Genomic DNA, 26,080 nt, shown 5'->3' on the forward strand with positions numbered 1-26,080 from the left:
GTACTTTAGGAGGTGATAGTGAGTCGGTGTAACAGCCAGTCAGTCAGAATTTCTGCAGTTTGATTGAATTTTGTGTTTTTGCCCCAATGTTGGTTATTCTTTGCTTTGTTTTATTTTTTCAACCAGATGATTCTGAAGTTAAGACTTAAGCAACCAATAGTGGATTAACTTAACAAAAATCATATAAAATAAACCTATAGTCTGTTATAGTTTGCTTATTTCCGTTGTTAGCAAGACAGCCACATGACGTGTTGTTGTCAGCTGCACCAAAGATCCGCTTCGGTTTGTCCAAACTCAGTCAGTACACCTGGTTTGCCTCAGTTTGGTAGACGGCTGAATGATGAGATAACAACTATTTTAACTGGTCTGAACCACATATCAACAAACATCGAACTCATCTTTTGTTAACCATGCATACCACAAACCAAGTAGTGATTCTTCATCATTTAGGTATCGCCTCTACTTTTACCTCTACCTTTATAAGGTAGGAGGCTCTAAGGATAAGGACCGAGTGGCTTGTTTGTGCAGTCCACGGCCATTTCCCTCTTTTTAATATGCAGGACTGTCTCAACAAGACTCAGAAATAAACTTTGAGAAAAACTCCAAATTTTGATTTGACAGTGAGACATGATATAAATTCAGCGGCTCACCAACGTGACTGAATGTTTAAAACGAAATTAAAGATGAAGGCATCCGATGAAGGCAGTTCACCCAGAACAACGTCAGCCTCGTGGTGATGGAGAAGTCATGCGATCACTGAAGTCAGTTTGAATTAATCCTCCAGGGATCATCATTTTCAGTACATCCAATAGTCACCGAGTTCCTGACAGACACGTATTGCTATCGGCTGTCCTGCTTTGCAAAGCCAACTGGGATTTTAAAGAAATACAATTTAAACTTTGTGGACACTAAACTCTGGTAAAGGTGGAGTACTGTGTTCAGTTCCAACATGGATATTAAGACGGATCGTTTAATGGTTACATGTTTATTTAGAACCTGTATGAATCTTGGATTTAAAAAAAAAATATATATATGTATTTTATAATAGAAACTGTTTACATACACCTGGCAACATGTAGCAGATTCCCAATAAAAGTAGTATATAATTGGGTTGATACTGAGACATTACATTATTAACAACAATGGGGGTATAATACATGTACCATCAATACACCTCGACCCCCCCCCCCCCTCTCTTCTTCTGCTGTGGTAATCTTTGAAGACAAGCCGTGAAACCTCCAGTTCAGTTGAGTCTCAGTGAACTCGCTACACTTCTGCTCATGTTGCAGCGGAGATCAAACCCAAAACTCACTCTGCCTCCTCTACAGCACGAATCAGCTCCGCAGACTCGGGGAGCTGGAGAGCAGTGAGGGGGGAGGGGGGGAGGGGGGGGGGGGTTTCTTCTTCTTTCAGATTTCACAGCTGATAGCACAAAGTGAGCAAGCGTGGAGAGAAAGCCCGAATGTGGCCTATTCCTCACTGCGTCAGGACTGCAACATCAACACACACACACACACACACACGGCTCAGCGCAGTCACGACACAGCGGCTGTGTCCAGGAAATTACGCACAGCCCCGTTCAGCTTCAACCGCTCAGCGCACTCTGAATCTATACGAGACACGGGTCACCCCATGAGCCTTTTGTGCGGTATTGCGGGCAGTTTTGTCAAATGACAAACCCTTTCCAGTAAGACTGTGGCTGCGCACAGCGTTCCGTCACTGCTTCAGGTAACAGATGGAGATGTAATTGGAAAGGCTGTGTCAAATGAGCCAACGAAACACTGTCGCGGGGAAATAATCGGGGTCTCCTGTGAGGGCCGGCACCTTTGACACTGGGATATACATTATATGAGCCACTCATACAATGTGACCTTTCTTTGGAAGCTCAAACCTTTTTTATTTATTCTTTCATTTCGCTTTAATTAGTTAAATGTCTTGCAAAGATTGCTGCGACATCAAAGACACAGGATGCACACAGTAACTGAAATATACTTTATTCTGACAAGTTGTTTCCAACGTTTGAATTTTACCAGAATGCATGAATCCCAAGAATGCATGACACTAAACAAGAAACAGGATTAATTTAGAGGCTTTAAAAAGCAGTTTATGTAATGCTAATATTCCATTTCCTGCTCTATAAATCAAAATTGGGCAATTATACAACAGCTGCCCAGTGAGAACACTTCCCACTGTTTATTCATCCACTGCCAGCCATTAATGAACACTCGACTCATAATGGGTTTTCTATTTAACAGCAACATAAACATGATTAACTCAAAGCGTGATGCTAAGCAGGCATCTCATCCAAGACAAACAAGTATTTAAGGCATACCTAGACATTCGGGTTTTCTTTCACCGGACTCATGTAACACGTGAGTGAAATTAAAAATGCCTCAAAAGTTCTTGTTTCACGTTAAACGGAATCATTGCTTCTTGCTGAAAGATCACTGGAAGAGGGTTCATTGGCGGGGCGGCGGTAGCGTCCGGCATCCAGTGCTTACTGAGGAAGATGAGCAGACTCAAATGTACACTTTTAAATGTCAGTGTCCACATTCGATCCGTTTGTCATTCCCAGGACATCAAATACTGACGTGTTGTGTCAAAGCCGTTGGCGTCAGAGAGATACGCGCAAGGTGACCTTTGGCGTAGGCATCGTGACACCACCCGGGTCGGTGTGATGGAGGAGGAAGACTGACGATGTGCACGTCATCAGTCCTTCTACGCCTTCAACCCCCCCCCCCCCCTCCAAACAGGGACGATGGAGAGGGGGGGGAATCCATGTCGACTGATTTAGTTTAATTAACGCAAGTGAGCCACTTACATATTGTAACTTATTTAACTTACACAACGCACGTAAACTAACTTCCCTGACATACCTCAAGTTACTCACATAGAATTACTTATTTTGACCCAAACCTTTATATTTTCCCGATGTGAAGTGGTTTTGGTGCCTAAACCATAAACTGTAGAAAGAGAAGCAGCCTGCAGGTCTGAAAAGTCAGTTAAAGGGCAATACCACTGAAGGCCACTAGGGGCTGGCTCCAAAGCAACCTTTTGGCTCCAATAGACTCCCATTCAACTTCTCTCATCAAATACAAAGTCAGAATTTCTTTTCCACAAGTCATTATTATTCAAATTCACTCCTTCTGATCACAGTTAATTAGATATTAGCCCTCAAAGAGAGCTATGGTTTGGGGGCGTGTCTAGTTTGATTGACATGCCTGAGGTGAAGTCAGGTTTCAGGTCAGATTCATCCTTCGCTCCTCCCCAGATCATCCAGATGTGGTCACTTATAGTTCCAAAAACCAAGATGGCGGTGGCGGAAATGCTAGACTGGAGCATCAAAACGGCAGCTCACAAACCAACGTGTGACATCACAGTTGGCAGCCGCATGGCCGAAGGCTAACCAACACATGTATACGACACCAAAGGGCACCTTGCGTGTATCTCTGAGAATCCAGCAGGTTGTGACAAACAGCAGTGTTTGCTGCTCTGGTTGCTACATCTGCCTGTTTCTGCTGAGATTGTACCAATAAAAAAATGTTTGCATCTTAAATGGAACTCAAACCCTCGTCCAGCCGATGAGGCTGGCTTCACGCCAAATAACTTTACTTTATTCTTACATCCTCTGGCGCGTCTCCTTATCTAAATAAAACAGGAAATGCAGCAGCATTGCTCGGTGTGTTCTAGATTTTTTTTTAAAGCAGATGATGGGCCGTGAGAAGAACCCGACCATTATCTCCTCTGATACGAGGCAAAATGTTTTACTGCAAATGCTGCAGCCATCATCACCCTCAGTGAGAATATTGTTTTGATAAATAAAACCATTCGTGTGTGTAAGTGAGTGTGTGAGTGTGTGTGTGAATGTGAGTGTGAGTGTGTGTGTGTGTGTGTGTGTGTGTGTGTGTGTGTGTGTGTGTGCACAGTCCAGATAAAAACGGTGCCAGGTTCAGTCCGTTCCCAGACCGTCCAGGTCCTTCACCATATATGGTCCCTCCAGCTCGTAGCCCATCTTCCTGTAGTAGTTCCTTGTTCCTACACCTGCAGGACACACAGAGAAGACAACAGAGTTCTAAGTGGAGGATTAACTAACAAACTTTCTTTTCACTTTCTAATGCAGAAATGCAGAAATGCAGAAATCTACAAACGCTGCAGGTGTTCTCTTCTCTACATATCGTGGTCACAATTATTCATTCTTGAGCAAAGAGGTCACAAACATTGTGAGGTGGCTCCTGGATAGAAAACTATCCCTTCATGTAGGAAATGCAGAGGCTGTCCTCTTTGGGTCACAAATAAAATTAAGAAATTTACTTAACTTCACTGTAAAGTTTGATCAGACAACATTTTTTTTCAAAACCTTCGGTAAACTACCTCGGATTTGTTTTGGATAATTGTTGCTTTAAACGTGGCTTTAAAAAGCTCTCAACAAAATGATCAACAGAACAAAATACCTGGTGAGAAAAGCCAAACCGATGGATACACCAACCTTTAAAAACTCCAGCTGGAGCTTTGGTGTTACGCCACTTTGATTAAGATGCTACCTTTTGGTACAGCAGCTCCTCTCAAGCTCTTAAAAACAAATTACAGACTGCGCAAAATAAGCTGAGAGCTTGTTTTTAAAGCTGGCCCCTCCCACAGATCTCGATGCAGTTCATTTTTAAAGATTGAAACGTCTCCCCATGGATAAAAGGGTGGTGCAAATTAAGATGGGTGTATCCAACAAGATTATATACAAATATGCACCTCCCTATTTATCATTTAAACTTAGTGAAAAAAAACCCTCCCACAACACAAGAAGTCTAACAAATATCATTTCTATGAGATTTAAAGTCCTGTTATGGGAGAAAACACTTGCTTTTGTACCGGAATACAGGACCACAATGGAAATAAACCATAAGGCTTTACTGTCCTCAATAATCTTTAAAAATGTTACAGGAAGTCATTTGGTGATCAGGCTGTCATGTATGTTTCAAATTTTGTCAAATAAATCTATCTGTCTGATAACCCAAATTATGGGATCTTTTATTAGTATTGTTTGGGCGTTAACGTTGACTTGAGAAAATGTAGAAATATTTCCAATTTTTGAAAATACAGCTAAAATATTCTGCGTAGCAGTGGTCATGTTTGAATGACTAAAACTTGTTTAAAATATAATCCTAAAGACCTTTATAAAGTAAAACCATTTCCTTCTGCTGCTTCACATTAAAAGCATTCAACTTGTGCAACACTTTTGGGGATTTTATTGTGAAGTGGTCACAGGAAGTGCAAAGTATGACCATGACCATCAAAACTGTAGCCTATCCCGACTTGTGTTGGGATCACGATTATTATTATTATTATTGGCTGACTTATTGTGTGTTAAAACATCACGAGTGTGTTTGGCTGCTTCTGATTCTCACCTGAGATAACAGCCAGTTTGCCAGAGCCGTGTTCATCTCTGGCAATTCTCTCTGCCTCCTCCATCAGCATCATCCCAAAACCCTACACAGGTTTTTACACATCAGAACAACACAATCACTTCGTGAAATCACTTTTCAAACAGTTTTGAGCCACTCATCTTGGTGTACACGTCGAGTGTGTGAAAGTGAAGCCACCTGATGCTGGAACTTGCTGGGGTCTCGGCTGCTGACGGGCACCACGCTGCCGTACACGTGCAGCTCGCGCACGATGGACACGCCCCCTTTCAGCTCGGGGCGGAAGGACTGCGCAGAGCAGCGACGCAGCCGCAGCAGGCCGATCAGGATGTCCTGCTCTGGATCCTCGTAGGACAGGAAGGTCTCCCAGCTGCCGTTGGCCACGTAGTCCCTCCTCACGAGCTCCACCTGAACACACACACACACACACACACACACACACACACACACACACACACACACACACACACACACCTCTGTTAGCTACCGGTGGTTCCAGGAATGCATCATTTGTTCTTTAATTCAAAACACACTACAGAAGTCTGGAATCTTTAATGCACTGATCTGTGAAAGTGGATGTTCAGGTTACCTGATAAGGTCGGACTTTGTGGTGGATCTCCTGAATGCCCACCTCTCGGGTTCTCACGTCTCGACACTGCGCGCGCACACACACACACACACACACACACACACACACACACACACACACACACACACACACACACACACACACAAATGGGTCCAAACAGTTGAGAAACTCATAATCTTCGGACAACTCAAAAAATGTGTTGTTTCACATAAAAGGCTGATATGATCACACATCATACGTATCATCACACATATGATGATCAGATTTTTAAGTAGTTAAACCCTGATTTTTATACTGTTCGTGGCGGCCATTCAAGAAAATGACATTAAACTTTAATAATGTGTAATTATTATTTTTCTATAGTCCACCATTCCTTCTCACTGCCCTCATATGCACGAGGGACACACAGGAAATGGTGCAAAATATAACAACAAAAAAAATCTCTGTAAGATGCTTTATGTTTAATAGACTTGTTTTTGGTCATCAAAAACACGTCTGTTAATCAACTGTACATAAAACCTCTCTAAAATAGAACAATTAAATTAAAACTAACTAAACAATAGTGCAAAGTTATTTTAGTTTTTTTATATTTATATTTAAACAACCAAGAAAAACAGACAACAGACAACGGTGTTATTGTTGTGTGATGGATTTTGCCAGAGGTGAGTTATTGTACAGTCTTATTGCGGTCGGCAGGAATGATCTCCTATATCTGTCCTTGTGACAGCGGAGCTGGAGGAGTCTTTTGGAGAAAGTGCTCCGCTGTCCCTGCAGCAGGTGGTGGAGAGGGTGGTCAGGATTATCCAATATGGATAATTATCAAAGGGGCTCTTTGTTTGTGTCCCGCTGTCGTGTGAAAAATCCTCACAGTGTGTAAATCATGAAGTCAGACGGCTCATGGTGTGATGAAGAAGTCAAATTAGTGAGCGCCTTCTTTCAGGTGAAAATGGGAGCTTCACTGCACTGAAGACACACCAGGTGCTTTGGTGTGAGGAGCTGTTCAACGAGGGTTTGCTGTCGAAGTAAAGGGCACTTGCTGTTGCCACGGTAACCACCGGTGTGTCCAAATCGAGCCGGGTCCGAAATCTTAAGGATTTCGAATGAGCATGCATTTATTAAAAAGAAAAAAGAAAAAAACAATATAAAAAACATCTTTCTGCTTGGACAGTTTGGAAAAAAAAAAAAAAAATCAATATTTCTAAGTTGCAACATTTAGCTAGAAACGTTTGGAGGAAAACGTCAACCGGAAACTGGATCCAAGTTTGGATTATCGGAACTGACACAGTTCTGTGGTTTCCACCATTCGGTAGGGAAATAATGGCTTGGTCAGTAAAAAGAGATTTTGCTAATGAATGATGCTGTCGAACAAAGTAAAGCCAGGACACTGTGCTCGTTGTGTTTGGGGAAAGTCAAGTTTGATTGGCAGCGTTTCTGCCTGACCGTCAATAAATGCCTTGGTTGTGTCTGATTGAGGCGAACAGGGGGGCTCCTTACCCCATATGTTGGTTTTTTTGATGAAGGTTTTTTTTATTTTTTATCCTGAGTGTTGTTTTGATGGAAGTTGGTGAGGGGTCTTCTGCCTCATGTCTTCAGCCTGCTGCTTTCAGGCCGGCTGGACTTCTACTGAAGTCGCAATCTACTTTGTACTTCCCAACATAAATTCAATAACGGTGTGGGGGGTGTGTGTGTGTGTGTGTGTGTGGGTGTGTGGGTGTGTGTGTATGGGGGGGGTGCTCAATTCTGTGCTCCACCAGTCCTCCACTATACCTGAGAGGTTCTTTAATCATCTCACCCTATCATAGCAATATATGAAAATGATTCCAACAGTCAGCAGTTGTCTGCTGGCAGCCGCCCCCTCCTGAGCTGTGCCATATCTTTCTTGGATTGCATCCCAGCTGGAAATTAGCTCACTTACTCAAAATAAGCTGACACGGAGTGCTTTAGGTTAATGTGAGTCTCACCTCGGTGCCCATGTCCTTCATCCGGGCCAGCGCCAGCTCTCTCAGGTTGCCGTGCTCCACTCCGGAGCTCACCAGCGGCATGGGGATGTCCCTGGTGGAGGCAACCACGGCAGGAGGCGGAAAACAGACAGATGACACTCGTGAGCAAAGCCACGCAGAGCGGACATTTACGACACAAAACATCTGAGAAGCAGTGTGTGTGTGTTATTTGGGGCTCTACAATGTAGAAGTAACTAACAAAGATGTTGCGGTGACGTCGGCACCAGGTGAGGCAGCAGAGACACCTCAGACCAGCGCAGATACGTCGAAAGTTCACAGCCACTGTAGCTTCAGGTGGATTTGACTTTGACCGTCACTGTATGACTAAAAAGTGCGGTACAAAAGTATTATCATGATACGTTAATGCAACTGATAAAAACCTGACTGCTGGAGACGCGGGGGGAGTAGGGGTGTCCCAATTAATCCAAACGCGTTGCGTGTCATTTGATTTTGTCTCGGATGTGGTTTTTGGAAAAAGTGACAGCCCTAATAATTACCAGAGATAGGTCAGGATTTTTTAAAAGTCATTAGAAAGTAAACTGAATAGTATTATCCCATTTCCCTTTTATTTACAGGGGCCTTGTAGTAATTCCTTACTACCACCAGGTGGCGATTTGCCAATTGCCATTAAGCAACAAAAAGAGGAGTAGAAGAATGTGTAAGGAAGGTCAGATCACAATATCATGTAGTATTTTTGCTTGAAACACCCATCACCAATAAGTATAACATTTCTACGCTTATTAATTTGCTCACCTCTGCACCCGGTACACTCGGGTCCAGGGTGGCACCAGTGCCAGAATTCGGGCCACCAGGTCAACCAGAGCGCTGGGCGTGTAGCTCTTGTAGCGACCCGTCTTCCACAGCTCATACAGACCCGTTCCCCGGATCACCAGTGTTGGGTACAGCTTCAAACCATCCGGCCTGAACGCCGGATTCTCAAAAAACTCCTGCAAGAGACACACAGATCCGCGTCAAACACAAAAGCGTAGATCGGATGATGTAAACGTAGAGGCTGAATAACGCAACGCTTGTTTCTCGTTTAGTCTTCTGAAAAATCAATTCTGACACAATCTGAAGCGAATTCAGCACACCTCAGCATTTCTAGGTGAATCAATGCTTTTAGCGCTGTTTGAGGCCTAACAGTAAATTCATTATGAAAATATTTTCAGATAGACCGCCGTCTTGAATGGCAGTGTATTGGAGCCAGCCCCTTCTGGCCCTCAGTGGTATTGCACGTTAAGGCAGCAAGCTACATCCATTTTTATGGACTTGTTAAACAAAAATATAAGATTGCTTTCACCATAACTTCATGGTTGTTAAAACTCAATGGCGGTTAGCCATCAAAGGCGTTGTTAGAACACACGATCGGACTGCTCCACTATGACATCATCATTCTGGAACTCTGACATCATAATACAACATAAGACACCTGCTTCTACAGAGAAACACAACATACAAGTATACCTGCAACTGCAGTATAGCAGCAAGAACTCTGAAACTACAGCAGTTTCATTAACTCCGGTTTATACTGCTTCTCCTGAACCTTCATCGAGTCGACAACAGGATTTTGCTCCAGAAACCAGGTACGATTTTCTCAAATGAGCAGGGGACATTTGTTTTGTTTCTTCATACTTTGTCTCAAGCTTCAATAAACTACATTTTGTGTCACAACTTGTAACCCAAACTTAGCCCCCAAACAAAGTCGAGTTAACACTTAATTTGTTAGCACTTAAGAATATGTCATGGACATTTCTGGTGTTATGTTGACATGTAAGAATCGGAGTTGATGAGCACACCAAGGATTCCCGTCACTGCTGGGATGTCAAGTCACTGTTGTGTGTAATAAATCTCGTAAATTTAAAAAAGAGGAAAAAGAATGAAAACAAAGCAAAAGAAAGCGGATGTAAAGAAATACCCACAGTTCATTTCATTCAAATTACTTTTCTACATGAGTAAAGAACAGCGTCTGAGTATTCGATTAGAAAATGGGCCCATTTGTAAAAGCACTGACTCCTGAACATAAAAGTAGACATCCACTGAGCTCATACGAAGCGGAGGACAACGCAACGGGGCTCCGTTATTCAATTGAAGGAAAGAAATGTTTCTGTCTGCCTGTGTGCAGTGAGGGGAATCGATGAGGTTTCCAGTTATTCTCCTCCCCTCTGCGCCGACTATCACGCTCGGGACCGTGAAGATCTGGAATCCAGGCACATTCTCCAAAATAGGCCGCATTATCAGTATCTCATAATCTCTCTCTCGCTCTCTCGTCACAGCTCATAATCTTATGAGGACACGGCCCACATGGCCCTGCGGTAAACCTGAAGGGAGGTAGGGAGGGGATGAGGAGGGGGGAGGTGGGGTAGCCAAACTGAAAAATAACAATTCTTCTCCCCCCAAAAAAAGAAGTACAGTCTGGAGACTATTTTGGGGATTCTGCATCTGCTACTATTTTGGATCGGGTATCGGATCTGGTGTTGGTTGGTGGAGAGGAACCCTGTGAAGGATGCTTCCCCTGAGAACAGGATGCATCTGTACACTGGAGATAAGTGAGGAGAGGAGCTCAGTTGTAATGGAGTTTCATTATCAGGACAACCGTGATGCACACGAGGAGAATGCAAAGTTCTGCTGCTGCTGCTGCGGGTCCTAAACCGGGTCTGTGATCCAGGCAGACAGAAGGAACCCGGTAGGATCATTACAATATACAGACCAGTGACAGACGAAAGGAAAAACCTGAATGTGAGGGGATCATGTGGCTCTGCGATACTGCGGGGACTGCTGACGTTTTGGCTCTGCCCTTCCCTTTAGAGGGAAGGATCTCTGCAAATCCATACAGATTTCTCTCCTGATGGGAGTGGCCTCTTCCAGAAGGACAATGCCTCCTTTCATTTGGGCACAAGGGGTCACGGATTGGTTTAAGGAGGATGAAAAGGATGTGAATAACGTGCTCCAGCCTTCTTGGTCTCCACATCTATGAAGACCTGTGGGAGATCCCGGACCAACGTGTTTGACGGCGCTCTCCACCACCTTCATTAAAGCTACAAGTGAGGACACACAATCCCTCCAGCAGACTTCACGTGACGAGAATCAAAGCCACGGTGCAATGAAGCTGTTCTTTGGTGGCTCAACACCTTCCTAAGACACTTAGGGTGCTTTCTTACACTCAGCTTAAAGCACCAAGCACAGTTTCACACCAACACAGATGTCACTTGTCCGTCCAGTCCTGTTGACTGAATACCAAATGTGTGCCTATGTGTGCACCCATTGGTGTGTTGGTGTTAAAATGAGGTGTGTTCAGGAGCATTATTGGAACGTCGCTGTCTTGAGGCAGCAGGAAGCGAATGCGCAACGGTCCGACAAAAACCTGCTGGTGACAATTTTTTTCGGCTCGACAGGAACATGCAGCGGCACACAAACCTGCGAAAGATGAAAAATAAACGGATTTCTATGTGAAAGATTATTGTCGTGTACATCAATCTACGCACGCGCAGATGCGTTTCCTCTGCAGAGAGCAGTTCTTTCTGACTGCTACAGTCTGCTGTTATGAGAGCAAACCACCAGCGTGCAGGTGCACCCGTTTCTTAAAGCGGACAGGAGACTTCACCGGCTGCTGTATTTCATGTTGTGCCCCAAACACGCCTACGATGAATTAAGAGACCGAGAGCAACCCCTCTGAACCATTAGCCTTATTTTGCATTCAGATTCTCTGCTGTTGGAGAAGCAGAAGTGTGTTTGGACAACAACAAAAACACACTTTAGACTGAGACCGTTTAAAATGCAGCTCTTTATATTGGTTAAACCTTCAAGTTGTTACCTGTCTCTACATAAGTTACAGATAATGAAAAAAAAGAAAAAGAAAAAAGGAAGATGTCTGAAGGGTTTCCTGCTTACTTGAGCCGGCACACAGTGCTGCAGAGCTCTGTAACGAGACCTGAATGGAGGTAATGAATGCAGCCTTCGTGGACGGTCCTTCACATTTCACCTCCCTTTACTGAAATCTCAGCAGCTGCTTGCATCACACTGTCTGTGCAGCATTTGTTTCTCATTTTCATCACTGTGGACACCGTGACCGAAAAAAGACGTCAAAATGTAGGAGCTGGAAATCTCAATCGTATTTCATATCCATTATCTTTTCCTGCTTAATCCTCTTAAGGGTCACGGGGGAAGCTGGAGTCTTGGCGAAGGACGAGCTGTGCAAATACGGCTAAAAATAACATCAGATATTTCGCTCAATAATGAGAAAACAAACATCCCCCCAATTTTTTTTGTCTTCGCATGAAAATTGGTTTATTTCCCTTAAATCCTCTGTGTATATATTTTTCTATCTTTAAACTATTTCTAGGAAAATGTGCTGCGGTCAGCTCATTTATGTTGTTGTCCCTGATAAAACCACTAGTAGCCAACAAACTTCCAAATCTCACAAACTGGGGCTTTTAACATTTTTACTTTGACAAGAAAATTGCCTTTAATTACACTTGTGCACACATTTCCCTTAAAATCAACATCTGTCAGACACAGAGCAACATTATGATTCAGCTGCTGTTTAGCTGAGAAACGCTCATCGATGCTGGATAGCGTCTTGCTAACTGTGGTTGTTTGGTCCTGGTAAAGAAGTGCGCAAGGGGTTTGTCACAGTTGTTGTTGTTTTTTCTGAATGTAGCGCTCTGCTTTATTTGAAACCGCCCGATGACCGAGAGAAATAAACCAAAACCTACCTTTGCAATTATAAAAAAAATTAAAAAATAATTAAAAAAAATAAGCGGAAAGCGGTTAAAAAGCGCGTTCACTCCGTTTGACACCTTTCACATGACATGTCAGAAGCTGGAAGCGGCACATTTTTTGTATTCGTCCTTGAAAAATGACTAAAATTAACATTTGATTATTAAAAGATTTGAAAAATATTTTTCTGCTAATCGGCTACTCGCAGCAGCTCACCAGTCAAATATAGAACAAGTTTTTCAAGTCTCAAACATCTGGCTCACTGTTAGCATTCAGTGTTTCTTCCCAAAATGCATTGTGGGTACCCTTGAAGTGTAACAATCCTCAAAAAAACCTTTGCTAAAAGAATTGTTTTGAGTACTTAAGACCAGGAATTGTTTACATCCATGTCTGCTCATTTCTACGTGTCTTTGTGCACAAACTACACAAACTGCAGGAATATTTATTGTGTCTTTGTGTGTGCACAATAGAAAATATATTGATTGTTGTTCCACAAGGTGGCTTTAATTTTAGTATCCTGGACTAAACTGTCATTTGATGAGACTATAAATGTGTCCGAAGACCTGGGCCTTTCTGTGTGGAGTTTGTTCTCCGGGTCCTCCGGCTTCCTCCCACCGTCTAAAAAACATGCACCTCAGGTTAATTGGTGGTTCTACAAATTGGCCTTCGGTGTGAATGAGAGCGTGAACGGTCTTTGTTTCCGTCTGTCTCTATGTGTTGGCCCTGTGATAGACTGACGATCTGTCCAGGGTGTAACTCTGCCTTCGCCGGTCCAGCCCCCCCTCCCCCCCCCCCTCCCCCCGTGACCCAGTTCAGGATAAAGCAGGTATAGATAATGGATGTATTCTAAGGCCAACCTATACAATCATCTCTTCTCTCTTTTCTGGCATTCTCCACTACGAACACTCTCTGTCTTTCACACCGATTATTTCTGGATGCTCCCTGTGTTCGAGTAGTCGCAGCGAATTTCATGGATTCCAGGGAAAAAAAACCGTGAGATGTTTAGTTTGGATCCTGCAGTGAAAGTTTAAGAGCCTGCAGATTTCCTCCCCTACTCACTAGCAGGAAGTGTGTCATGGAAGATTAGATATGATGAGGAGGAGCAAAGGAGAGTTCCACACACGTTGTGTAATCTAAGTGTCAGTGCGATAAGAGGAGGGGAGCGAGGCGAGAGAGGGAGACGGTGCGACGGGAAGAGGACAGACGAGAGCGGGGAGATAGATGACGGGAGAGAGGACCAGAGCGGCAAGTGAGAAGTTACGATGATTGAGGAGAAGAAAAAGATCAAGTGAAAGATAATAAAGAGGTGAGAAAAAGTCTGGGGACAGGAGAGAGAAAATATTGAGATGGCACAGTTGAGAAAAAAAAAAGAGCAGAGCCAAAGGAAGAAAATGAAGTCTGAAGAGAGGGAAGAGACGGAGGAAACGTTACAGGAGAGGAAAGGAAGATACTGAGAGGGCCAAAGAAACATTGTGGAGCTCCATCTTACTCTCAGAACAAAGTGGCTTTACTAGTTTCAGACCAATCGTATTTCTATCCAGTGCCTACATCGTTGAAATAGTAAATGTGCAGCGCTTCCTATAGGCAGACATTACGCTACCTGTCGGGGGGGGTGCAGCTCCAGGTTTGACTGCTAGCTTGCTAACATTAGCATCCTTGCGTCTTGATACACCAGTAGGGTGTATCTAAAAAAAAAAAAAAAAGCTGATATTTTGGTCTGGTTTTCAGCAGTTTGAGGTGGAGGTTTGTCCATTGGTAGCTTAACTTTACACTTTTATTGCACTTGTTTCACAGTCACGTAACGGGTGTCGCTGTCATATACTATAGTAGCCTAACGTCCTCTGTTCTGCTGTGCTGCACGTCTGTGAGGAACAGCGCCGCCCTTCAGGACACACAAAGACACGCAGCAGAGCAGAGAAACGAGACAAATGAGCGCGACTGTCAGTGACAGAAAAATGCACGAGCGTCTCACACAGGAGATAAGTAAATAACACAGTAGTTACTGGAGGTAACTACAGTTCTATGAGTACGTTGGGATTTTGTTTCTTTCAGGGGGGGGCGGGGAGAGGGGTCTCGTTGGCGGGGCGGCCCGCCCTCTCCAGACAATGGTGGGGATACACTGATGTACCCATGGACCTGTTGGTCAGACTCATTAGTGGTGCATTGCTGTCTTGAGTCAGCTGGAAGCGAGCGACCGACAACAACCTGTTCTGAAGTCCAATGGTGCAGGATGTGACTGTTATTTTAATGGCGCATTATTAAGACAGCAATATGTACCTATATGGGCGTGACGTGAGTGAGTAAAATGCGTACAGTTGCACACGCAGTGACATGCAGCAGAGCACAAACACGCAAAAAGATTAAAAAGATTACAGTGTGAAAGATTACAACAATCTGCACGAAGGCAGATCAGTTTCCTCTGCACAGCGTTCTTTCATGCTACTTGGAAAAATCTGCCATCATATCCGCCAAAGTACAATTACAATGAATTCATTAATAATTAGGAGACTAGAACAAAGTGGATTTGGACATGCCCCGAATGCATACATCATAAGCTTTAGACCGTTCGCTTAGATCAATAAAATAGAGCCCTTAATCTGATTCCTCTCACTGTTGCTGCCCTCCATTTTACAAATGGACACACACACACACACACACACACACACACACACACACACACACACACACACACACACACGAGGTAATGTAGCAAATCTGAGGGAGTACATGGACGCTTCTACACAACGTTCACGGTGACAAATGAGGCACACGGAGCTTCTACAAAGGACTGAATTAAAAATTTGAATTCGATCAGTCCTTTTTTTTTTTTTTTTTATAAATTTGCAAACATTTCTGAAAACATGTTTTCACTTTGTTATTATAAGTGACTGAGTGTAGGCTGATGGGTAAAAATAGCAATTTTATCAATTCAAAACTTCAGGATTTTCAGTGTTTTTGACACGTCTTCTCCATGGAAACTGTTCTCAAAAAAAAACAAACAGTTGGATTTTAACCACCTACTGCTTCCACTTTACATCTGAACGCTCCTCTCTTTCTGCCGTCTTTTCTTCTTCAATTTGTAGCTCATTACAGAGGAACACTGAGGTGTTGAACTTTTTCACTGCGGCTCTTTTGTGATGCAAAACCCTGCGAGTCCCCACGCTGCCACTAATCAGATGCAGCAGTTGCAAAAACAGTTTAATTAACAGGCAAAACAAAGATAAATTCATGTTTTTGTTGGTTCTGAGACAACGAGTGACAGATTGCGTTTTAGTGTCTCACCTGCACTAATTATAAAAGCACCTCTTGTGTTCCTTCATTGTGTTTTTAATCACCTGATTTCTGTTTTTATCACTTAAAAGTAAAGAGGTGAAACTTGGCGCAGCTTCAGACTGAGCCTTCGTTTACATCCTACAGTCGAGGCACGTTGGGGAGGATTCTGCATTTTGATATTAAAGCTGTTTCCAATCAGAGGTGCGAGGTGAGCCTGCTGTTGAGCGACATCTGACAGGCTTTTTCAAGACACTCACATCACTGCTGGGAATGGCAGCGACTGTCACCGCTCTCCCGCTGCTATTTTTAAGATGCTACATGTAGGACTTACTTGAAACTACACCACTGTGAGGTAAGTAGAGATGACGCACTTTGATGCCGAGCAAAAGAGAAAAGTATGATTACTCATGTCGCAAACAATAAACCTAATGCTCGACTCGATGCGTAACTGTACTCCACTTTTGAGTCAAAACTTTTTTTATTTTTACTCATTTTGTTTCTCGTGTATCAGTTGATGCAACTTTGTCCATTTCAAAATATTTTAAAAATAAAAGTTGACCAGTAGCTACAGCAAAACTCTCTGCAGTGAACATTTATCTCCTGTAGAAGCTCAAACAAACCTTCATCAGAATGCAATGATGGACTGTTGTTTCCAACTCAGTCAACATCTTAAATCAGCTCGAACCAAGTGGTGACCTGCCCGCCGGTTAGTTAACGGCCATTCTGAGACCTCAACTGTGGTGTTTTGGCTGTTTTTTGTTGTTGTTGTTGTTGTTTTTTTGGGGGGTCAGAAATGACCATATTTGGACAAGTTAAGGCAGAGGGGTGGATCTGACTAAGAATGCAGAACCTGATGACACTAGGCCCCGCCCACCTACACCAGCAACCTGACTGCACACCAGGCACGTCAATCAAACCCCCAAAACTAGCTCTCTTTGAGGCCTCGTATTGAATCAAAGTTGAAATCATTTTCAGAAGGAGTGAATTCAGCCAATGACACTATAATGATTTGTATTGACTTTTGTATTTCATGACAGAAATTACTGCACTTCAGGGCATTTCGTTACTGGCTTCATTTTGCAGATCCGGAGACTATGTCCGGTTTTATATAAAGTCCATGGCTCAAATTCAAACATGTCTGCAAGTGTGAGGAATGTATTGAAATGCAGATTGATGGGTTTTCTGCATATCATGTGATTTCACTGGTTTGATTCCTGCTGGGAAACCTTTATGAAGGCTTATCATCATCTCATCCAGATATCAAAATCAACATGTCTCTTACTTCGTAGCAGTTAACTTGCACTACCTTAACCAAGACCCGCTATTACAGCTACAGTATTACTATTAACAACACATCATCATTAGTACCCGGTACCTTCCCAAACCTAACTTTCACCTAAAATGTATTTCCGCTTTTAGTTAAAAAAAAAACAAAAAAACAACTGTATTATTCTGTATAAATAATAACAATAATAATAATAATAATAATAAAAAAAACATGCTTACAATAAACTGCTCCACATCCCTCTCCATGCCCACGTTGGGCAGGTCTGGCATCATGTGTGCGACCACTTTGAAGCCGGCGTCCTTCGCCAGGTGGAAGGACTCACTCACAGCTCGCACCGTGTGGCCTCTGGAGAAAAAAAACACAGATTATTAAGGCTGAAGGTTAAAACTTCTCATCCATCCATTACTCATTTAGTCACCATCAGACCTGCTGCCGTCACGTTAAGTTTGCCCCCCTCCCCCGCCCCTCCTCCCTCCCCCGCTGACCTGTTGGTGTCGCGGGCCACGTCCTCGTAGACACTCTGAACTCCGATCTCTAGCCGCGTGCAGCCGTAGCCCAGCATGTCGCTGAGGTGTTTCTTCAGGCAGTAGTCGGGCCGCGTCTCTATCGTGATTCCCACACACTTGGTGTTACTGCGCTCCGAGTACCTGCAGGAGGAAACTGTCTCAGTCACTTCTGCTGACGTCATCTGCTTATTTATATACTTTGTCATTTAATTAAAGATCTTTTTTGCTTTGTTGTAATAATGTCTTTTTCATTTTACTATTAAACCTCCATGAGATGAGATGTGTGAAGGTTCTGTGCGAATGAATTTATTACATATTACTGGGATCATTTAGCAACATTCATTTACACACTGCGAGTTTGCACGGCTCATTATCGAGCCAGTTAACATTAACCTCCCATTAAGGACACAGCAATGCAATAAAAACAAAAAACAAACAGACAATGCAAACAATGTGAAATGAGACATTAATACGTGTGTCCTTTGTGTCAAAATCATGTTAGGTAACGAAATGATTTAGTAGTTCATTTGTCATGATAAGGGGTGTAGTTTATTTAAAGTTTTGTTTAACTGTGTTTACATGTAAACATCAGCATGTGTTTCCCTCACATATTATATATCATCTTTTTACATTTACACACACACGCACGCACGCACGCACTCACACACGCACACACGCACACACACACAAATCTTCCCAATTGTCTACTGATTTTAGTGGCAACCCGCCGACTGGTCTTGAAGTCTTGAGTCTGGCATTTCGGCTGGTGCCATTTCTGTTTTTTGGAGGTAGAAGTGACCATAGCGAGACGTGGATCTGACTGAGAACCAGAGGACACTGTGCCCTGCCCTTCCATACTTCCCTTCAAGGTTTGATATCTAATTCATTATGGAAGGACCACCAGAACACTGATCAGTGGAAGTGTATTTAAATAATGACAATAACTGTGTAAAAAAAAAAAAGTGATGACTTTGGGCGGCACGGTGGTGCAGTGGTTAGCACTGTCACCTCACAGCAAAAAAGGTTCCGGGTTCGAATCCGGTCCTGGGCCTTTCTGTGCGGAGTTTGCATGTTCTCCCTGTGCTTGCGTGGGTTCTCTCCGGGTTCTCCGGCTTCCTCCCATCATCCAAAAACATGCACCTCAGGTCAGGTTACCTGGCGCCGCGCTAGTGGCAGCCTGCTGCAGCAGCTCCCCCCTGAGAGCCCCCCCCTGCTGTAGTGAAGAAATTTCCCCTCGGGGATTAATAAAGTGTATAAAATCAAAAAAAAAAAAATGAGAGAAGTTGAAGCTTTGTGAATGGGAGTCTACTGGAGCCAGAGGTTTTGTTGCACTCTTTTGGCCTCCAGTTTTCCCCATTTCAAACCTACAATTTATAGTAAAATATTTAGAAATTTGGAAAAATGTGCATTGTACACTGTGATCATTAAACATGTCCCACTAATCATCCAACAGTAGACCAACCTGAAACCTCTGCACCAAATGATTTTTTTTTTTTTTTTTTTACATGTCATGTGACTCATAAAACTGTTGCTGGTTAATGAAGCAATAAACTGCAACATGAAGCCTCCAGATGTAGATGGGATGATAGGTGATCCAATATGTTCCCTTTCCATCAATAGATGTAATCTCAAGAGAGACACATTATCAGCTTCATCTAGCCTGACTCTGACTCGGGTGCTATTTTCAAACTTATTTAAGTCCCTGATTGAAATCGTGGAGAAAATAAACAAACAAAAAAGCGTCCAAACCGCCGCAGCTCATCAGATCAAATCGTCCAGCTTTCATTCTCCCTCCACTCCAGCTGCTCCACTGACCGTCCGCTCCCCTCATACCGGCTCATATTCTCTCCGATTCTGTATCTGCTGGCAATAAATGTCCATCTTTTACAGTCTCCTGGCTGATTTACACCAATTACAAGAGTTTATGCTCCACAGAGGAAGATCAGATTGTATGAGATGAATCAATAAAAAGTCTATTATCTCAGGCGATTATCTCGAGATGTCTCAGCGCTGTGATCAGATCAGGAGCGGAGCGCACGGTCAGAGGCGGAGACTTGCGATTCATACATGCACGCTTTGAAATGTACAAACACACATCAGAAATATCTCACTCACTCTCTCTCACACACACACACACACACACACACACACACACACACACACGCGCGCGCGCGCACAGACACACGCACAGACACACACACACACACACACACAGACACAGACACAGACACGAGGAAGAGATAAGGGCTGACCCCACCCAAAGTGCCTCTTCCCGAACTGAGCAGCAGCCACCGTAATTACCATAATCAGAACATCTTAAACAAGAGCAGGGCAAAAAAAAACACACACACACACACACACACACACACACACACACACACAAACTGTCCTCTTGGGTCTTATCAGACTTTTAGCTCCTGCTGACAAACAAGTCAGCGGCGGTTATTTCAGTCCTGTGAAAAAGCCATTATTTGGTCCGATCATCTGTATGACGTCTATAAACTCTTTGGAAAAATGCGCATTTCTACTTCAAATCTTCTCCAAGTCATCTCAAAAGTTGTGACTCATCCATACTGAGTAGACGGGTTCCAAATTACATTCAAAGCTGGCTAAAGTGAGAAATCGATAGAAGAAAGTGAAGAGGACTTCTGGAGAGGCGCATCACTTATTTTCCTCCTGAATAAGCGGCTTTATTCAACAGCTGACTGTGGAGATGGTCATCAGGTCTCAGCTTTCTGCCGGATTTTTAATGACGAGCTGTGGTGATTGAAAATGAAAAACGAAGTAGTAATTGCAATTGAACGAAACGTAATCGTGGTGTAAAACAAACAACGATATTTTCCAGGTTTCATATTGCTCACAGTCGGAGCAGTCTTTGTGCTTTGAGGATGAGTGGCGGGGAGACTGGATGGATTTGGTTTATCAGATTATACCCAATGTATTGTTTAGGTTTCGTTTTTTTTTTTTTTTTTTTAACCAACCTTATAAAAATGATGGTGACTATAGGTGGATAAACTTAAGTCTGGTAAATGAATTAAGCATTTAATCAACGAACAAACATTTTGTGGTTCTAGCTTCTTAAATGTAAAGATCTCCTGCTTTTTTTCTGTTTTAAATCACAACAATTGAATTTTCTTTCTGTTTTTAACTACAAGAAGAACAAAACAAACACTTTTGGTGCTCGGGCCCAAACTATTTTTAAGTTTCTGTGAGTCAGGTCCTGATGACCTCACAGTGATATTCAGCAGTAAGGCAGATCTCAGGGAGCGAATGTGGGGGACTGGCTCCCTCTGGTGGAGACAACAATTACTACTGTGCAGTACAGCACAAACAAAAGCTCAATAAAAGGGTCTCAGCTGAAGATTTGCCAAATTAGACATAAAATCTGATGTGTGCTCTCTGGTCCAGTTTCGGGTCCATGTTGAACTTCAACGAGCCGAACGGTCACAAACACACGTGAAACACAGGAGCCGATCGCGATCAAGAGATGTAACTTGAAATACTTCTTCTCTGATGTTATCGGGAACAGTGTTTTTGATCACACCCCCTATATATTCTGGTGTTTTGTTGCACCTGATCAGTAAGAGATGCCATTAGGTCTGTAGTTACAGCGTGTTACACAGACACAGAGAAGCACGCAGGCTGAATCCCTTTAGACTGATGGAGTACCTGACGGCCTCCGCCACGTTGTTGGAGGTGTGTCCCGACAGCGCGTCGTGGAGGTTCCTGATGAAGTAGTCTCTGTACTCCTCAGGCAGAGCCATGAAGGTGCCGCCCATCACGATGAACTCCACCTTGTCGACGCTGTGGCCCAGCTGCTTCAGCTGCAGAGCACACGCACGCTTTTACACGACTGGTAAATTACAATACCACAACAGAGTCATTTGATCGGCTGCAATTCGAAGTATCGCTAATAACATATTATTGTAATGATTGACAATACTGTCTTGTAAAATAAATGAAAATGACGCTTTAAGCAGCCGATGCATATAAAACTGACTGTTAACGGGCAAAACTCCATGAAAAAGATGAAAACTGTGGCGAGTTGAGATGAACACAGTTTAGATTTCTGCACCAGCTGCACCATGAATGAACTGACTCTGCTGTGCTAGATTAATGTGACCATTAATTCAAATAACAGCATAATTAGGGTCAGATATTGTAGGCGGGTGAACGCCACAACACTCATTACAGCATCCTAAATATATCATCAACGGCCAATAGCAAAGAAGCTCATTTTATTAAAATGGCTATTTGAATAACAGGTGTATCTTTGGGACGATGTGAAATGAGACAAATTCTACGGATACTAAACACAGGCTGATGTTTCAAGCAGCCAAATGGTTTTTTTGTGTGATGTGATTCCAAATAAACTCTGAAGCCCAGTTCAGACCAAAAATTCATGATGAGACTAAACCGTTTGAAAAAGTTGCAGCAACGTGAACTGTCCCTCGAGCCGGCTTGTCGAGTCATCAGAGGGCCGTTTTAGACGTCCAATCAGCTTGTAGCAAAGTCAGCTGATCACGTCAGTTACAAACTGTCATCTGATTGATATGGCAGAGTTTTGGATGTGAGAAACTACCATAACTGTGTGACAGGAGCCTTAAAGGGTATTTCAATGAAGCACTCATGGGCGACACAACATTTTCGACCCCCACGTTTTTTTTCTAAAAACGCAACTGTTGCAATTAGGTAATCATCACCATCCTTATGCATGTTTTAAGACTACAAATTATAATCAGCAACAAAAAAGCCTGACAAGCTGGCAGTTAAAACTGAAGTACAGAGTCATTGCTATGGAGATGCATCTCCCATCGCGTCTTGTTGCTTTGGTGTAAACGAGCAGCTTTAAGAATGTCGCAGAAGACGAACTGTGTGAAGCTGACAGGATATAAAAGGGTTATATAAAGAACACTGTCGCGATCGGCCACTGACCTGCTCCACCCGATGTCTGGTCTGAAGGTACGGGTCGTACCGAGCTCGGATCGCTCTCATGGAAGTCGGCTGTCAGAGAGACAGAGGAAGAAAAATGAGCGAGAAAATGAATGAGTTTACCCAAAAACTAAATCAGTCTCAGTTTGACTTGTTGTGAATAAAGTAAGTTGAGATAATTGACAGAAAAAGGAAGCTAATTGTCCAAAGAAACTCTGACATGGATCAGAATACAGGACTTCAGAGCAGAGCGGCTACCTCGCAAAGGTACACGGGTGGAGTCGAAGTACTTTACCTCATAGCCGGTGTACGACTGTGTGGAGTACTCGAAGTCTGAGTCGGGTCCACCAGGACAGTAGCTGTCAGAGGAAACATTGATTTAACATATAAAGACATGTTAAAACATATGATGACAGAATAAAAAACTGTTTCCAAGAGGTTACATCTGCCTCTCTGGGTGGGGTCACATGGATCAAATCAAATATGATATTTCTGACCAAATACTTCAATACTGATATTGTGATAATATTGCAGAGCTGACTTTTGGTGCTTTCAATAAATATTTGCACAGTGAGATTTCAGATAAATAATCATTGGTAATGTGCATATAATGTCAACATGAGTAAAGTTAAATAATAAAACAGCCAGAACAGAAAATCAAAGCACTTCACTGTAACATAGCCTTCAAACCCAAGAAAAAAACAACACTTACGCCATGTCAGCAAATTACAATGTCCAAAATCAAACACCATATCTCGTCTCATAACATGATATTAATATGTCAGGCAGCTCTGGTGTTTCTTCTTTGACTTATACTATTATATGTACAATACACACATCTACATGATCTGCTCACATCTACGGAGCTCAATTTACATATATCAACTTTATAACAACAAACAAACTTTAAAACTCACACACAGATGTTGCCTGTAAAGCTGATGTGGGGACATCGATGCGGTTTGCACATCACAGCTACAACGGCAATCTGCGACAGCGACATGAAATATTTCAACCCTCCTTCTTGTTGTCAGTGATGAACAGAAGGTCTTTTGTCACTGGCTCCGATTGTTATAGTTTTCTAAACATCATCCGTCTGAGTCGGGGGCTAAAATCACAACTCCTCTGAGAAACTATGAGGAAACGTCGTGAAGTTTAACATCAGATAAATCAGCCGATCGCATGATGTGCACAGAAGGATTATTTCTTCTTCTGCCGTCACGTGAATGCATTTATTAGTCAGACGTTACTGCAAACTATAAGATCAATTGTAAGTGTTTGGTGACCACCGCACAGAGATCGACATGAAACACCTGAACCCAGGAGGGAATGGCAGGAGGAGGAGGAGGAAGAGGAAGACTACATACCCCGCTGGCAGTGCGGATAGGTTTGGCCTTGAGTTTGGGCACCAGAGCGCGACGGTACTGTGGAGGAACGGCAGCGATGATGTCCACCAATCGAGGCTGCGCTTCAAGTCCATATTTAGCCGAGGTCTTCGTCTTCACTCTGTTTGATCAAAGATTGTGATCGGTAAAAGAAAATTTAAAAAAAACGTAGCACAGTCTACAGCACGATGTGAGCGGAGAGCATCTTTATGGTCACTTGAAATCTTAGAAAATAAAAAGTGAATTAAAACTATTGAGGTGACCAGAGAAAGTTAAGGTCTATTTTATGTGATTCTATGTTGCATGTGACTGTAGAAGAAAACTGCTCGTGGATGGTTAATTTATGTCCTCAGATGCCCCATCAGACTTTAATACACAGATATTAATTGTTAGTTGCAACAACTTATTGGTTTTGACTGTTTCACAGGATGTTTACTGTTTAGGTCTTAATCTGCTGAATTCCTTGTGTGTAATAACATACTTGGCCAATAAACGTGGGACTGTATTCACAGATATTCTTACAATCCTCTGAGAGAGATCCCAACGGAGCCCAAACATTTCTAGCAAGAAGTCTTAACTTAGGAGGGATTTAGGAAACTTATCAGAGCCACTGAGTGAAGAAGCCCAGAAACGTTTATCTCAGCGAGGAACTGCGGTTGACCCCGTTACCATGACGCATCCTTTTAAAAGATGTGATTGGTTGATCAGAAGAAAAAAAAAATACCCTCTTTGTGATAATTGGCACAGAATGGACACGAAGTGACATCCAGTGGAAATGAAATGAACCGTTTCCCAATATGAATCTGTTTGTTTGCTCACTCTGCTGATGAAGGTTGTGATGGACTCCGGTCATCACTGTCGCATTTTTAGTTTCCAAATATCTCGGTGTTGTGATCACTTTCATTTCTGCAGCTGTTGTGTCATTGTGTTGAGTGGGAGGTGAGCGAGTCTCTGATGAGATCGACCATAAACATCATCCCTGCTCGATATAATCTGTAACGTTTCACTAAATCACTCTCATTCGGCGTTTGAAGAATATTTCTCCCACCTCGATGTACTTTCGCAATTTTAAAAGTCCTCCTAACAGTCTTTCACCTCAGGAGATCTCTTCAGGGATGAGATGTTTTGTGAATAACTGGAAAACGTCACAATTGTAAGAATGTTCTTACCATTACGTCACAAAAAGTAACTTTTGGTTCTAAGAATCTTTATGACTCCGGCCCCTGATTGTGGCTGCGTTTCTTTTAATCGAGGTGACGTACTTGTTAAGGTTGATGTCTTTGCCTTCCTCGTGGGCCTCAACCAGCTGCTTGATCACATCAGCAATGGTCATCATCATCAGCTCAGCTCGGCTGAGATCACCTGAGAAACAACGACGAGCAATGCAGTGAGATGATTTAGGATTAAATTTCCCCTCGGGGATTAAATTTCCCCTAGCGAAAAAATGTCCCCTCGGGGATTAGTAAAGTAAGTAACTACCTAACCTAACCTAAATTGCATTCACAAGCTACAGCAACAGTCAGTTAGCTGGTTAATACAAATCCCGGTTTATCAAGCCCAACGTTAATAACGGAGTTATGATTTTGGCATGCAGACTTTTTAAAAGGGGGAACTACTAGCTTTTAAATATAGAAACATGAGTTATAACGCTATCATCGTGTTATGAGCCGTAGACAGAGATCAGTTAGCATTAGCACGTTTACAACCGGTTACAGTCAACCTGACCACTTTAGAAAGCCATTTCACATATTTTAACCATTTTTTTCCCCACACACTCACTCTTTTTCTTTGGCTTCCCCATTTCTCCCTTCAGGCACGCGGTCCGGCTTTAAACAAGTGGGTGTATATTAAAGGACCTTAGTCTGTAAACCGGACAGAGGAAAATGGTAAACAACTCCACGTTGCGGCCAAACACGGCTTCTGTCGCACAGCGGAGGAAACTGTCGTAAAATAGCGTAAACCATAAACGCACCTTCT

At 42.9% G+C, this 26,080-nt stretch overlaps 1 protein-coding gene across 1 annotated transcript; it reads right to left on the reverse strand.

The window, feature by feature from the left end:
* Positions 1–1,977: 1,977 nt before the first annotated feature.
* On the reverse strand, positions 1,978–26,004 carry elp3 (elongator acetyltransferase complex subunit 3). Its single transcript, XM_069158685.1, has 15 exons — positions 25,883–26,004; positions 25,366–25,465; positions 24,086–24,224; positions 23,636–23,706; positions 23,014–23,077; positions 22,722–22,790; positions 21,456–21,610; positions 17,766–17,927; positions 17,499–17,625; positions 8,757–8,950; positions 7,965–8,055; positions 6,004–6,069; positions 5,595–5,822; positions 5,400–5,481; positions 1,978–4,041 (listed from the first exon to the last, which is right to left on the reverse strand). The coding sequence occupies exons 1-15, from the start codon at positions 25,902–25,904 to the stop codon at positions 3,950–3,952; spliced, it is 1,662 nt and encodes a 553-aa protein (XP_069014786.1). The 5' UTR covers positions 25,905–26,004; the 3' UTR covers positions 1,978–3,949.
* Positions 26,005–26,080: the final 76 nt, after the last annotated feature.

The sequence above is a fragment of the Embiotoca jacksoni genome, unplaced genomic scaffold, assembly GCF_022577435.1.
Source record: "Embiotoca jacksoni isolate LCO1_2020_lvr unplaced genomic scaffold, fEmbJac1.0.p SCAF_23, whole genome shotgun sequence".
NCBI lineage: Eukaryota > Metazoa > Chordata > Actinopteri > Embiotocidae > Embiotoca > Embiotoca jacksoni.